General features: G+C 35.0%; 1 protein-coding gene across 4 annotated transcripts in view; it reads right to left on the bottom strand.

Annotated features, from left to right (window-relative positions):
- Window positions 1-426: 426 nt before the first annotated feature.
- Window positions 427-17,471, bottom strand: part of LOC150110112 (putative E3 ubiquitin-protein ligase makorin-1) — a 287,948-nt gene continuing 270,903 nt past the window's right edge. For all 4 annotated transcript variants that reach the window (XM_090391472.1, XM_090391481.1, XM_090391489.1 and 1 more), the window contains 2 exons: window positions 4,362-4,521; window positions 427-3,367 (listed from right to left, as the gene is read on the bottom strand). In XM_090391472.1, the coding sequence (XP_090247598.1) occupies window positions 3,230-3,367; window positions 4,362-4,521 (298 nt within the window). In that variant the 3' untranslated portion in view covers window positions 427-3,229. The remainder of the gene's footprint in view (window positions 3,368-4,361; window positions 4,522-17,471) is intronic.

The raw sequence follows: 17,471 nt of genomic DNA, 5'->3' as shown, positions 1-17,471 counted from the left end.
CTGAATACAAATACACTGAAACCCTAACTGTGCATTATGGTGATTGGACTGTTTCTTGATAAAATTCAACATTTCAAATAAAAACAAATCTTATCCGTATTCACTAACATTTTTTAATGTAGTGGCTCAATAACGAAAAATTCAGCTAACACCTTATCCTAATCCAAAGACAGTTGTGAATTATGAGTAAATTTTGAAAATTGTCCACAGAAAATTTTACAGCAAACCACTGAAAAGTCCAAATAAATGTGTAATAGGCATGATGCTATTCTAGGCAAAATCCACGAAGAACTGCTGTTGTTTATAAACAAACAAAAAGTTGATTTAAAAAATCAAGCATTAAATCTACAAAAAAAGTGTGTTATATACATATATATACAAAAAAGTAAATAATGTATATACTAAATAAGCATAGCAAACATCAAGTGAAACTGAACTCCTTTTATTGCTTTTTTTTTTTTTTTTTTTGACTTAGATTGTTTAAAATGTCTTAGTACAAACTAAGGAATTCTGAATGTACAAATGGCGAAAGTTAGTTGAGCTAGACTCAACATGGTAAATATTCCCACAACACGGATGCAAATGGCCCCAAGGCAACAACACCAACATTCTGGAGATAATGAATGTGCAGTCACTGGAACAATAAATCACACTGAAACTGCTTGAAGCACTTTCAAAGAATGACCACCTGAGATTATATCAAAGCTATCTTCTTAACAATGCTATTATTACATGGCTGTAGGGTACCACAGTTAAAGATGGAAGCATCAGATTGATACATACAGCACACTATATACAAGAGAGGAGCTGACAAAATGTGATTTCTATATATATTTTTTTTAAAGAGTTGTGTTTTCTAGTAAAAACACTGCAATGTGCAATACATTATCTAAAGTGCACCACACCAGTCACTTCCAAAAACAGTCGATAAATAGTAAACTTTTAGTGGTAATTTTTTTTTGTTTTAATTTTAAATACAGTTTCAAGATTGGTACTCTGAGGTTAGCATCTGTCAAGCAATTATTTGGAATGCATTGTTACCTTTGCTAAAACAGACAGACATTAAAAAACTTTCACTACTCCATCAATAGTTTCCTGATTCACAGCATGTACAAACAAATAGTAAAAGGCTTTACTGCATTTTATGCCGAAATTAACATTTCACATATTCACAATTTACAGTAATGTATATGAAGATATATAAACTAAACAACTTGATATATATATATATATATATATATATAAAAAAAAGACAAGAACAGGGAAAATTTTGCAACTAAAATCAAGAAAAAACAATTAAGAGATCGATGAGAATTGAACTCAGTGATACCATTTTTGTATAATTTACATAGCTCATTTTATATACATGTTAATGCATAAAAATAAATAATGCAATAAAAATATTTTAGTCTCTTCCCTGCTTACAGACTTAAAACAATGTTTTGAAGATGAAAAACAAATATTTTACTAAGATCAAATTAAAACAATGTTCTTTTTTTCCCTTTTTTTTTTTTTTTTTTTTTTACTAATGATAAAATTTACAACAATGTGTGTGTGTGTGTATTTTATTTTATTCTCTCCAAAAAAGTTGCCAGAGGAATTTCTTAAAAAAAAACAATCCTTAATACTCTTTTTGAACATATACAAATATAGGCACTACTGGAAGAGAAAATTTTATAATTCAGGTTCCAGTTTTTGTTTACATTACATTCACATAGTAAAATAGCAAGAAATAAAAGTGCCACAAAGAACCTGTGACATTAAATATATAGAAAACATCTTTCTCCTATCAGCATTTAAAAGCATATTTACACAAATTTGCATTATATGAAAAAAATGATCCTAGAAATAACTTTTTAGTCTACTAGAAAATTATACAAAAATAATCATGATACTACTAATTACTGATACTGTGATAATATACATGCTAAAACACTAGTAAACTAAGCAATTATTTCTATGATCGTCACAACAACTAGATATACAAGTGCTGATTTAAGAATCAAATCATGCTCATTAATAAGGATAAAATTGTGTTTCTCACAAATGTCAAAGCTTTACTAAATCCATTACTTTCTAACATTTTTTTAATATAAGTAATTCGTATATTTGATGCTATTTAATATATAAATGCCATAAGTAATATACAGGAGAAGCATTTGAGTATAGACTAACTATTGAAAATATATGTTTCTGACACTGAACTAGACACATACTGCAAAATGAAAGTGTAGCACAGCACAGCACAATCCTATATCCTCATAAAGGCCACAGAAGCAATGAAACTAAATATAATTATATAATTTTGAAAAAAAAAAATAAAAATAAATAAATAGAAAAACAACAACAACAACAACAGTTCTATATCAGTAAAGCACATGCACACACACACATACCAAACACCTTTTTTTTGATGCTTTGAAACATTCCAAGGTAAGAAATAACAGCAGAAGTAGAAACTATGTTCAGTGTCTTTTTAACTTTTTCTCTTCTATTAAGATGCAACATGCAGTACAAGAAAGTGGTGCCTTTAAGAGTAAAATGTAACATTAACAAAAAAAATTAAACTTTTATTTTAAAAATTGCACTGCTTCAGGTTAGCCACTTGCATCAAGGCAAAAGAATCTTAACAGTACAAATTAAAGATGCGTGCAAAGTAGATGTCCCACATTACTGTTAAAGATTACTTTATTTTCTATATCAGTGATGCATAGATTAAACCTGCCACTCCTGTATAACTAAGTAGTATGCTATTTTTTTTTGAAACACTAAAAGTTTGCATGTTTAGTTAACATCTTTATTACACTTTAGCATGCAGGAATACTTTATACACTTATATCTATCTTTCCTATATTATTGTTCTACCAGAAGATGTTTAAACCAGGTTTTTCACAATAAACAGGAAAAGACTGATTTTTTTTTTTTTTTTTTTTTTTTTTTTTTTTTACAATGGAAAAAATGATTAGGTATTTTCTGAGCCTTCACTGGCAGGTCACTACTTTATGACTGGCCACTTGGTCTACACATATATATATCAAGGCTGATAAAGCAATATACTTCAGTGCTACAGGTTATCACACTGGTTGGTGGCTGGCTGCAACATGCTCTGGGCTTGGTGGGTTGCTTTATGTTTTCAATAAAAGTATCAAATTGGAACTTGACTCGACCCGCTCAGGAGTTGATATGACTGGTCATCGGGTTCTTAATGCCCCAAACATTTAAAGCCATATCAATCTATGAAGAATTCCAGATCACTCCAGTCTGACTCATCATCTGTATCTGAGAAGAGATCAAGCATTTCATCTAGCTCCATTTGAAACAAAATATGGTCATCACGAAGTTCAAGAAAATCCCATAAGAAAATTCGCTAAAGGGGGAAAAATCAGACATAATTAAGCACAAAAAGTTTTATCTATACAACTAGTGATTTTTTTTTTTTTTTATTCATGAGGATTAGATCCAATTTTTTTCTAAGATAACACCATAATTATAGTACTTTGATATATAATAAAAAAAAAAAAAATAGAAAAATAAAAAAAAAGAGGAAAATATTAAAATATTGACTCATATAGATATATGAATTTATAGATCTGTGTTGTATGTAAATGTGCACAGCAGCAGTATGGAGACAGAAGCATAAGAAGTTCTTTAAATACTGGTTCAAGTTCCAGTATTTGGGAAACTTTTCATCTGGCAGTATTTTTAAATTAAATATAATGTATGTTCAGAAAGTTATTTTTTAAGCTTACTCACTAAGACTTTCAATGTGATTTTATCAATGAATTTTACTTCAATTTAAACATTGTCATGGCAAACACGAATTAAAAAATATTGAAGATTTAAATATTACATGCACACCAAAATGTACAATTTCTGACTAGTTATGACCATATAATGTATATGAAATATTCATTCTTCTTCTTTCTCATGTGCTTTTTTTAAAATTTTTTAATCGTTATTTCAGACAGTGCTCTTCTTCTTCGTATAGATTTCTTCAAGACTTATCTTACATTGCAACAAATGAAAATAAGTCAGGAAAAACATTCATTTTCCAAAAATAAATATTTCGTACTATTCACAAAATCCAGTCATGTTTCCTTTGCAAATGTTTGGTGCTAATAATTTAAAACAGGATTTTATATTTGAAAAGATATTTTCAGTTAAAATTAATCTATATTTTTGTTGACATTTTGGTGAGGACTGCAGCTGGTCTGGAAATGAAAAATGCATATATATGCATTTTTCATTTCCAATTGTATAATGCTTAATTTATCAACTTATTTTGCACAGTTCATTTTAAGAATTTTATCAATTGCACATATAATAAGTAGCTGAATGTCACATAAAGAATGAGGACTTACCTCCATTGTTTCTAAATCACCATCCTGATTTCTTCTACGACGTGGCCTGGGTGGTGGCAGTACTGCTTTTGTTCCATCAGGATAGGCATGAAGATAGAAGCAGGCACCTGCAAATGGACATTCCCCTCGACCTTGCTGAAAGTATTTACATGGTTTGGTGCTGGAAAGAACACTGCACAATCAGAATACACTGATATTTTGCAAGTAGTGATAAGACAGAAATGTTAAAATCTGCATGTGACATAATACTAAATCATATATAACAATAAAAGGCAAGACAGCTGAAAACAAAGTTATGAGTCCAAATATTTTAGTATGTTTAACATTCATAGTCTGTGTTATTTACCATAAGCAATGGAGCAACATAATCAAGGATTGTTACTACTCCCAGCAAAAGTTTGGCCAAAAACAGAGTAATGTTACATATATTTGATATGCTGATAAAAAGAAATTAACCTTTTCTACATTCAATTAATTTCGAATGGTTAACCCATTCACAAACTGTTATACATAGAGAAACATGTGTTATCACAAATATTAGACAAAAAATTTATCCCTTTACCATAATCTACCAATACACAGGTGGAAATTCTTGATGAGAGCATGCACATGCTACACTTCAACTAGATGATGAAATTGGAATTTTCCTTAAACCAGTTAAGAAACTTCTTCCTATCTTCAAAATACAGTGTTCCTTTCTAAATTTATCACAGTGTCTAAGATCCGCAAATCCCATGACAAAGCTTACACAGGTCAGATTGGAAGAAATGGCAAAATTTGAGAAGGTGATGTATCCACAAAAAAAAAAAAAAAAAAGGATAAATTAGGTCTTCCCAACCATATCATAAATAAGAAGACCTGATGGTTCAAGAGATAGTATCTTGTTTTATCTCTTCAACGCATGTAGTGAGGTTATATACTAGCATGGTAGCCTAAACAACACACCCGGAAATCAGTCATCTAGCCATGCATTACACAAGATATCTTGTATGCAAAAACAATCATATAAAACCATATGAAACAATGGAAGGCATATGGCAAATGTTCTAATTATGTTGCATATGTGACTTTGCTGTTATCTCTGAACATTTTGGATTTTATTAAACAAAACAAACAAACAAAAAAAAATGATATTGCAATTTTTCAGAACTTATTTTTTATATTTGTTCTAGGAGTTTATCCTGATGATATGATCAGATAATTGATGGCAAAACATATAGATGTTTTGCCACTTTAAATTGTATTATATTGTATTATATTATATTAAATTGTGTAAATGGAAAATGAAGGTTTCCATTTGGTGAGCTAAGAATGACACAAATAAAGAAAAAAATAAATAAAAAAGACAATTACTATTTTCATTTTCAAGGGCAAGATGTATCATCAGATGACTGGAAGTAAATGTTTACAAACTCTTAGAACACCGTCAATGAACTTTTCTATACAGGGAATGTGATGTTTGACTTTGTTTTTAATTATTTGCAAGCTAATTCATTTCATTTTTAAATTATGTCATTGAAAGAGAGAAGCAAAACCCATGCCACACCTTCTAGCTAGTGCTCCCCCAGGAAACATGGGTATATTCCTAGTAGGCTAACATGGATTTTTTACCAATTACAAAAGTAATAAGAAATACTGTCATCAGGCAAAATATTGGATAAAGTTGAAAAAGAAAGTTTGTTTTATACTTGATCTTATTTTTTTTTTAATTATTGGTAATCAATGCAGAAATAAATGTCTGTTGCAGGTTATAGAGAACATCAGGTGAAGCTTAAAAGAAACAAGCAGACTGCTTATCAAAAGACTACCTGATTACAAAAGTAAATTTGGTATTTAAAAAAGATATGACTGACTGCCGAATAATCATGTGTAACACAACATCAAAAAGAGTATTATAGATTAAATAAAAACCACAACTATCATATCATCACTGGTTTTCAAAAAATGACAATAACATGAATAACTTTTTGAATGTATCACTCAGCTACCAAGTGACATCACAAATTAATTTTACGTGCATGGTGAATAGACAGAGTATTCCCAGAAATTCTGTACTCTCACCAACCTCTTCCTCCTTTACATCAATGACTTTCTCTCTTCTGACCTATTTACAGCTTTGCCAATGACAGTACTCTTTCTCATTCAAGAAACCTCATAATACTCTAATGATAGAAGCCTCAAGATCTTCCATAAACAAAGACTTAAACACTGATCTCCTCAACATCCTCATATAGAGTGAAGAAAACTTAGTAAATTTCAATGCCATAGAAACTCAAGCCTGCCTTATTACCTGCAAGAAAGATCCTACCTTACTCTACTTGGGTTGACTGCCACATCCAGTTTACCCTGGCAAACATATCCTACTCAGCCTCTATAAAGCTTGGTGTTCTTTTCCATTCAAACATTACTTCTCTTCCTCTCAAATGCTAACACTTTATAAGTCTCAGATTAGACTAACCTTGCAATATTGTTCCCACATTTGGTGTATCCAATACCTAAGAATTCTTGATGATAATCAGAAGAGGACAAGCTGCTTAATAGATGACCCTTCCCTCACTATCCAATAGGTGCTCTGTTTCTGCACTGTGCCTTTTCTATAGGTACTTTCATGAGTACTGCTCCTCCGAATTGGCCACTATCATCCTTCATTCCATCCACCTCTATTCTTTGGAACAATCTTTCTCATACTGTTTTTTCCACTGAATACAACCTCCAACTCTTTAAGAAACATATCAATAGGGCTACCCTTTTTCTCCTTAATCACTTACCCACACATAGCATTGTAGTGTTAAAGTCCTGTGGGCTTTCATGTGTGAAATCATAAAAACAGTACAGACAGACATCACCGATATTAAAATTATAATATATAAAACTATTACTTGAGTAAAAGGCAAAAACTAATAATAATACAGATGCATCATTTAAAGTTGCAAATGCAAAAATGCTTTCTCCATCCTTATGGTGATGGGTTAAATATTAACTCATCACCAAAACTATTAGCCATATATATATATATATACATTGTTGTGTCCCGCTTTCTTAAATTCTATTAATATATGTACTATATGCTGGATCCTTCCTAGGGAGTCACGTGATACCTCTAAAACACAAATGAACTGCCTCAGGCCAAAACCAGCATGGCAAAGTCTTTGAAATCTCACTTCTCTTAAAGCATTAGGAATATTTATATTTTTTTTGCTGCACCACCTATTAGATTAAGTTAAACATGTCTTAACCAAGAAGTGATCTCAAAGGCGTACTATAATGACTACTGATTTGCAATCGTGACCTATAACACAATCTATTTTCTCCCGCTTAGATTCGTATCTTTTTGCAAGTGGTGCATCGGATTCCAATACTCAGACACTCGGATTAAAGATAGCAAAGGTTTATTTGACACATTAATACAATTTACAATACAAAGAAACTCAATCCAAAACTTCAATATTACTCAGAGAAAATTATAGGTATCCTTATTAAGTAAGGACATTAATATGCAAACATGAATATGTTATTTCACAAACTGACAAAACTTGACTGCAATATTCACATTAATCACCATATCGTATCACATTACTCAGACTAAACCTTCTTAATACTTTCAAAAACATACACATTAGTTTAACCGTATAGGAGTTACCTCACTATGTGTTCTAATATTAAGGTGCTACAGTCCTGTCTTAATTATATGAAAGTCTTCAATTTCCCTTAATCTCATTTATAACATCTTAATTTTCTTATACACATTATATAGACAAAGAATTTTCAACGTTACTGTACACACTGGTTCTTCATACTTGTTCCTTCAACTTCTGACTGCCGTTCTCCGATCGATCTCCCTTCCAATTCATTTAGTCGGTGCTATGGCATGGATTTCTCTGGTCAAAGGTAAGTCCATATGATCCCAGCATAACTAGCCCACTCCAGATATAACGATGGCGTAAGGCGATTCTGCTTCCACGAGGACTGTAGCCTAGATGCTGAGCCCTTTCCATGGATTGCCCATCAGTCGAATGGAGATGTGTTCTTTCATCGTGTGATTAGGAGCACGTGATCCTTCCAGCTCATAAGCGGCATATCCTATTACCACCCTCGGGATTCCTAACAGAGCTCTCCGCTGATCCTTCGCCTGAGCACACCTGGACAAAGATGCTCCTCCATGCAGCCGTCTACCCACCAGAATACACGAGACTACCAGCCAAGAGAGAAGGGAAAAAAAACCCATGTGGGGGAGGGGAAGGGGGTTCATAACCCTTTTATATCATCGCCCCTATTGGCAATCACCGTAACTTACGTAGCTCACCCAATGTGTATAATTTCTCCCACGTGGGTCTCGTTTCATATCGTTTGTTTTTTCTGACCACTCGCTTCTGCAAGTGCCGTGGGTGCGCGACTGCCTGGGGGCAACCTTTCTTACCATCGGCATGCCCGCACACTTTGAACTTTTGTTCACAGCAGCTTAATGCAAGTCATACTATAAAACATTATATTATCAATTCTAACAAAATATTATTAATTTATAATGTATCACTGGCATTATACAATCAAGTAAGTATTCCTTCCTTGAAATATTCACAATCTTTTTTCTGTATAATAATGTAATCTATATTTTACCAGTTGCACACAGCACATACCTAGAAGCAAGCATGTTCTCTACAAGGTTTTTCCTGTTAAACGATGATAAAATTAGAATTCTTAGGAATCTCAATTTATCAAAGTTTAACAATATACATATATATTAATCCATAAATCAGGAGTCTTCAACCTTTCAGACAGTGCGGGCCGGATTAAAAATTTCAATGAAGCCACCGGGCGACTAAGCTATAGTGTGGTATTTAGAATTGTAAGATGCTTTCCAGATTCACAAGGAACACTGTACGTTTGATACTTTACATAAAATCCTATAAAAATAAACAAATTCAGCTTTAAGAGGTCAGAGGTTCATGATAAGTAAATATATTCAATACTTGAAAAAAGATAATTTAATGAAGAAAACATTAATTTTTTACAATGTCAATGGGCAACTTGGCAATGTTTTTCCTTGACAAACTTGTTGATGTTAGCATCAATGTTGGAAGTCGCTACGTGCAGAGTATTCTCGAGATGTTGGTCTGTAATCCGAGTTCTTGTCTTGGACTTCACATGCTTTCTTCTGGAGAACCGCTCATATAAGTATGTGCTTCCTAACAAAGCGCACATCTTCAAATCATGCTGGCAAAGATTAGGGAATGCGTCCTCAGAAATGTAGTCTTTGTGAAATGTAAGCAAGAGCACACTGAATAATTTTTCTCTCAAAGAGGAGTTGTTTTCGAGTTCAAGTAGCTCCATTTGTACTAAGCTTGGCATTTCGGCAGCAATGACACTGAATGGCATTAAAAATAAATCTAAAGAAGACTGTTGGTTATGAAAATCACTAAATCTCTCTTCAAACTCGCTTCGCAACACGGCTAATTTTGTAGCGTATTCATCAAGAAACAAACAGTTGGACTCAGCAAGAAGCTGAAAATGAGTTGAGTCTTTTTTTGCGAGTTGTGCCTCCCAAAGTTTGAGCTTGGCCACAAAAGCTTTGATGTGATCAAAACAGAGTGCGAACCAGTTGATCTTTGGATTGTAGCTGTATGTTTAGGTCATTCATATGCAACGAGATGTCGGTAACAAAGTCTGTCATCCACTTTGGATCATTAAATTAAGCAATTGGATTCCCCTTGATTTGCACGAACTGCTGTATTTCGCTCCTTAAGTCAAAGACTCTTTTAAGAACCTTCCCTCTACTCAACCAATGCACATCACTATAATAAACCACATTGCTGTGATCCACTTTGCACTCTTGGGTCAAATACTCTTGGAATTGACGATGATTCAATCCTCTTGCCCTAATAATGTTGATGACAGTCACAATAACTTTTATGACATTCTCATATCCAATAGCGTTCGTGCACAACTTCTTCTGGTGGATTAAACAGCGGTAATGGATGAAATATTTTCCTTCTAGTTCAGGTTCTTTCCATAGCAGCGCAACAAATCCTTCATTCTTTCCCACCATAGCAGGGGCACCATCAGTTGCCACACCCTCGAAGTTGGTTAAGCTGAGGTCGCGAAACGCTGGAGCATTTTCTTGGTGGCTTCAGAATATCAGTGGCTTTCGTCATTCCCTTCATAGGTACGAGCGCTAGCAGTTCTTCTGTCACATTGAATTGTTGATCAGTGCCACAGACAAAGATAGCCAATTGTGCTGTATCCTTCACATCTGTGCTCTCATTTAAAGCAAGTGAATATGACGTAAATTCAGATGACCGTTTTTTTTTAAAGTTCCTTCAATGTCATTAGCAAGTTCTTTGACATGTTGTGCTACAGTTACTACAGACAAACTCAGTTTTTAAACACTTCCCTTTTATTTGGACACAGAATATCCCCAGCAGTGATGACACACTTTTTCACAAATTCGCCGTCCAAGAAGCTTTTGATTTTTTAGAAATTTTTTTGGCTATTACATAACTTACTTTGATGCACGCTTCGCTCTCTTCCCTCTGCCTTTTAAATGTACAATGCTGGCATTTTAAATTGGATACGGTTCACTTTGTCCACACAAAGCTGCCCTTGAAGATGATCAAAACTGGACGCATACTTTGTCCCATAGTGTCATTTTTTGTTTGTACTCATTTGATATTGACACTGACTCACGACAGATTAAACACACTGGCATATCGTCGATCGGCACAAAAAAGTACAAACTGGTTCACTTTTCATTAAAAATTCAACAAGAATCACTTGATTTACGCTTTTTACTCGGAGACGCCATAGTGATGAAAGGTGAACCCAAAAACTGATCCAAAATGGCCATGTAATGGTTATTATCCACTAAATATGTCTCGCACAAATGAAAAAAGTCTGGCAATATAAAATCACAATAGGCACTTATACACGAATATCATACTGTTCACGACTGACTGTGAATGAGAGATCCTCTTGTATTTATATAAAAATAACGAAGTATCGAGAACCTTCGAGATGTATCTGGAAGGCACTAGAAAGTGCACTTGAAGAAACTACTGCTTCAGCCATCTACTTGCGAAGTACTAGTACTTAAATACTGCTTGCTGCTGGTAGATGGCTGAAGAAGCATGTCTATTTATATTTACTTTTATAAGATTTTATGTAAAGTATCAAATGCACAGCGTTCCTTGTGAATCTGGAAAGCATCTTACAATTCTAAATACGACAGTATAGCTTAGTGGCCTGCGGGCTTCATTGAAATTATTTTTTATTTAATCATGTTTTAATGTTAAGTAGTTATTTTTTCAAAATGGCTGCAGGCCACGTCAAAGAGCTCTGCGGGCCTATGTGTTGAAGATCCCTGCCATAAATATTAGTAATTAATAAAAGGGAATAAATGTATGCTGAAATGATTACAGACTTATTTTATTAATTTTTGCTACAAAGGACTGTTTACAGCAGTGGTCCTTAACCTGGATGGAACCCCCCCCCCATGAATGCTGAGGAGGATGGTAAGCATTATAATATTGCTAATATAATAAAAGCAAAAACTTCTGTATTTAATCTAGCACCCCTATTTATATTGTATGTTTGCAACACTGTTTTCAGAATATTGTATGTCTGGCAATACTGTTCAAATTTATTCACTACTTATTTTTTAGAATTTTTACATTGAAAGTGAAGTAACTGAGCTTCTTTTTGGTCTGAATGTTCTACATTGAAAATAATTAATTTGGGCTATTTTTAGCAGAATCCACTACATTTATAAGCTTTATCTGCTACTTTTCCTAATGCCTATTTGACAACTCTGGTTTGCAGTTTGCATATAGCCCATTGTATCGTGTGGTGCACTTCGTTGATATTGTGTAGCACTGTAGCCCGTTAAAATGAGTGGAAAAAAAAAATTGTCATCAATATTCAAGTGAATATTTAAAATATGGAGTTATTCCCTCTATATATAATGAACAGTTATCAATGTGTTTAATATGTAAAAAATTAATTTGTATCAAATTCATTAATTTTTAATTAACTATCAGTTCAAATATGTTGATGGTAATTTAGGTTTGCCTAATAATATATTATAATTATTTTATTGAGTCATCAACATAGTGTAAAATTGAGCAGGGGATGACAGGAAAAAAAGTTTAAGAACCACTGGTTTACAGTAACAAATTTCTTTTTTTTCTAATACAGATTGTTAATTGTTAAAAAAAAAAAAAAAATGATGATCATCGATTTTAGATCAATGTACCATAAAAAACAAAATATGAATATTTCCTCAATATGCAAGTTGTTGGCTTAATAATTTCATATTAATGGATGGTCAGCATTCATGATTAAGAATTTATGGAGACACAACACACATGTTAAAATAATTACTTTACTTAATATTAGGAAATTAACATTCAATTTGACCTCTGTATTGAGGTCATCATCAAGAAAATATATATGTATAAGAAACAAGCTACATACTACTGCATTTTAAAAAGATAAATGAATCTAAGCTGCTTATTAATCTTTTATCTAGCCTGACCTCTGGTGGAAAAAAAATGAATAATATTAAAAAATAAAATAAAGTTTAAATATAAATATAAAAATAAATTAAAAACAGAACTACATTAAACGTTTCTAAAGTTCTCTCATATTCCCCCTCCTACATAAAAAATACACATTTTATAAAGAAAATTAAAAACTTCACACTCAATGACCAAGATTTATTAGTCAGCTTTGACATAACTACCCTTTCCACTAATGTCCCAATCAATGATACTATTATAAATTTAGTTTAATCCTTTATCCAAGTGTGAGCAAACAAAGTTTGCGCCTGAAGTATCTTCAGGACTGGGGTAAGGTGGTACAACACCAGAGAAACTCGTTGCAAAGGTGGAGCAAGCTACCAACACTCCTATCTCGGTATCTCCTATAATGCAAAACACATCTCCTTGCGGATATGTCTTGTGGCCCGGTTGTGGCCCTACCCTTAATGCATAACATTAGACATATCCGCAAGGAGATGTGTTTTGCATTATAGGGGATACTGAGACAGGATCGTTGGTAGCTTGCTCCACCTTTGCAACGAGTTGGCCTGGTGTTGTACCACCTTACCCCAGTCCTGAAGATACTTCAGGTGCAAACTTTGTTTGCTCACACTTGGATAAAGGATTAAACTAAATTTATTATACTCTAACCAAGTGAAAAATAAACTTTCAACATCTTTCTCTAAATCCAGAGTAATTTATTAAAAAGGGTGGCACACCATTTGGCAACTCCGATAGGTAGAGATGACCTGCTAATGCTTCTGCCTGGTATCTCCACTTGGGCCTGGCTCCCACTGAAGAGACCTCAATAAAGGTCGAAACTAGTCTGGGTAGTGGCCCTTCCCTTAATGCATAACATTAGACATATCTGCAAGGAAATGTGTTTTGCATTATAGGAGATACTGAGACAGGAGTGTTGGTAGCTTGCTCCACCTTTGCAAAGAGTTGCCCTGGTGTTGTACCACCTTACCCCTGTCCTGAAGATACTTCAGGTGCAAACTTTGTTTGCTCACACTTGGATAAAGGATTAAACTAAATTTATTATACTCTAACCAAGAGAAAAATAAACTTTCAATGATACTATTATTACTCTCTAAAAACAGAACATTTCTGTCTGACATAATGGTCCTCTTTGCCCACATACTCTGCTCCGGTATTTCGTGTGGCAAAACAATTTTTACCTATAAAAAGAAGGTACGGACATGAGTGCTACCCTACAGAATGTTATGTCATTAAAGTCGCATCCGATTTTCACTTTTAAAAGAAACATGAAAAATGAAAATAAACAAGGTGTCAAGAGAAAAGTTGTTCAAAAGCTACAATTGTAAGGTTGCAAGACATCTATTTATTTATTGATGCATATGGCTTTGTGAAACTGGCAAGTGAAATGTACAATCACAATCTCCAGAAACAAATGATGAAAATCTTCACATGTAAAAGTTCATTACATAAAAGGCACGAACTGCATTCCAAGCCTTCCTTTTTTTTAAAAAAACAAAAATAATTTGTTATAATCAAGTCAGGGAAAATTATCATCCTACTGCACTAAATATGACAAGACTGCATGTTCTCTCAGTCCGTGCGGTTAGCCTAGTGGCTTTGCGCTTCGCAACCATATGCCTGGGGAAGGAGTGTCCTAGGTTCGATTCCCGTCGGAGACGTGAGGAGCTGAAGGATCTTCCTCAGCCATAGCCAAGTTAGCCGGTCTTGGGCGTGGGCAGTAGGGTTTTTTCCGCCAGTTTATCTGGTGTTTTTCATCCCGCAAGCAGGCAAACTGGCCCCGTGAACACACATGGATACAGCCAAGAATACCTTGAGGCATAGGAGTGACCATTCTATCCTCGTATTTCGGTTACGAAATCCAAGCATGCTTGGAAGGTTGTGGGCCTTAAAGGCCTCTTAAAGCCATTGGGATAGATAGCATGTTCTCTCAACACGTCACAACACAAATCTAGCTGTATCCAAGGTTTTATTAGAGAGCAGTTGTGACATGTGAAAATCTTGATCCATTAGAGAAAACCCATTTCACTTTGCATCATCATCTTCTGGCATGAGGAGGAGTTCTTGCTGATACTTCGACGAGGGATATGAGAGCAGCTACGAGAATAAAGTCCTCGTGGTGAACAGGACCTTGAAACTTCTATTTTCTCCATAACCACCGCCACCACGATACCAATTACAGGTCAATGTTCAGACTGGAAAGCCAATCCAAGCCCTCATCCATCACCTTGTGGATGTCCTGTAGGACACCACTGTGAAATTGGCACCTTGGGCAGTCGTTCACAATATGAGTAATCGTCTGAGCCACAGGAGAACAATTACAATAAGGGTGGTCTGACAGCTGCAATTTATGTAGTAGGTAGCCACATCTGCCCTGGTTAGTCCTGATCCTGATGTAGAGCAGCTATGAGAATAATGTCTTCATGGTGAATGGGACCTTGAAACTTCTATTTCCTCCATAATCACCGCCACCACCATACCAATTACAGGTCAATGTTCAGACTAGAAAGCCAATCCAAGCCCTCATCCGTCTCCTCGTGGATGTCCTGCAGGACACTACCATGAAATTGGTGCCTTGGGCAGTCGTTCACAATATGAGTAATCGTCAGAGCCACGGGAGAACAATCACAATAAGAGTGATCTAACAGCTTCCATTTATGTAGTAGGTAACCACATCTGTCTGGTTAGTTCTGATCCTGTTGATTGACACCAAATCTTCATAGGAAGAGCAAAACCAGGCTGCAGAGCACAGGGATCATCTACCAAGAAGTCGTTTGTTGGGAGATTGTTGGACCAGTATTCTCTCCACATGTCAGATGTTGATGGCAGGGTAGCTGAAGAGAGTTCGTCCATGGCCCAGAGAGGCTTTCTAGATTTTAGGCGAAGACTAGGTGGATTTATAAGAGTCTAGCCCAGGGGCAGCAGTGGGTTGCTGATTGCTTTATTAAGTTCTTTAAAAGGCTTATCTTCTTCGTATGTTTAGTGGAGCAATGTTAGATAGGACAGGCAGCCAAGAGAGAGAGAAAGAGAGCGAGAGAGGGGGGTGCTTCTCACTGTCCCACTAATTGTGGGCATGGTAGAGTTTGGCTGAGTGTCTATAATGTTAGTGTGAGCACTTCTTTTCCAGACCAGGGCACAATGTTCTGTTGCAGAGAATGCGAGAGCTAGTGCAGACGACCTTAGGACTTCTGCACCACAACCCCCAGGTTGTTCCAGCGAGCCTTGAAATGATATTGTTTCTCGTTTTAATTTTGTTGGACAGGTTGATGATGTGGCTTTTATAGGTTAGGCTTCTGTCCAGGCTCACTCCAAGATATTTCGGGTAGGGCTTGTGTTCTACAATTTTTCCACAGAAAGAAAGGTTGAGGTGTCGATTTGCCTCTGCATTGTTCAGGTGAAATACTGTGGACAAAGTTTTTGTTGGATCTGACTTCAAGTGCCACTGCTTGAAGTACTCTTCCAGGATGTTCAGGTCTGTGTTCAAGGTTGATTCCAGTTGGCAAAGGAGGCAGATTGATGTAGGATTGCTAGGTCATCAGATTACATATACTTCCTTTGAAGTGGTGTGTGGTAAGTCGTATGCATAGATGTTAAAAAGTAAAGGGGATAATACAGAGCCCTGAGGGAGACTTGTGAAGGAATCTGGGCCTACTCTTTTTTCTGCCAATATGGACCTGGATCTTTCTGTTGGAGAGAATGGATTCAAAAAGCTGGAAAGTTTTTTTGCACCTTATAATATTTCCTAGCTTTAGGAGGAGGCCCCATGATCCAGACTGTCATAAGCTGATGTTAGGTCAATGAAAGTGGCTCCAGATTTAAGTTTCTTCTGGAAGCCTGCTTCAATTTGTGTTGTCAGGGCCAGGACCTGGTCACAGCAGCAGCTTCTTCCTGGCCTGAAGCCAGCTTGTTCAATCGGGAGTGCTCTTTTGATGAGTGGTGAAATTCTTTTAAGGAGAATTCTTTTAAAGAGCTTAACGGTGAAGCAAAAGCAAGGAGATAGGGCGTAGATTTTTCACATCGTTTGGATCTTTCCCTGGTTTGGGTACGGCAATTATTTTGGCTTCCCGGCACAGATTTGGTAGTTTACCAGTCATTATAATTTCTGAGAAAAGGACGGCCTGCTAGATATAGACATCTTCCTGTACCTTCATTTCTGAAGTACAGGAAGATGGTTTGATATATCAGGGGTAAGACAGGGATGTACATTATCTCCACTGTTATTCATCATCTAAATAGATCACATTATGAAAGAAAGTGGCATAAAACCTGATATTAAAATTGGAGATGTTAATTTGAGCTCTTTGTTTTATGCAAATATTATGCTCTTAAATAAATCCTGTATAAGTTTGAATGATTGGAAAGGTTAGCAAAACATCTCTTTTGTTAATCATCTTTCCTCTTCCATTCAGTTTTATTGACCATACCACCTGAGATTAGCTTTGCTCATATATTCTGAATGCTAATAATCAAATTCCTGCCTGATATCTTCATTTCTGATTCCATGATTTCTACTCTTTTATCAACTATTTTACTTCTTACTCTGATCTCACATCCATAAGATGAAATAGGTTTGAATACT

The sequence above is a fragment of the Typopeltis vanoorti genome, chromosome 1, assembly GCF_054136105.1.
Source record: "Typopeltis vanoorti isolate ZY-2024b chromosome 1, IOZ_Tvanoo_1.0, whole genome shotgun sequence".
NCBI lineage: Eukaryota > Metazoa > Arthropoda > Arachnida > Uropygi > Thelyphonidae > Typopeltis > Typopeltis vanoorti.
This window is presented reverse-complemented; position numbering and strand designations above follow the sequence as displayed.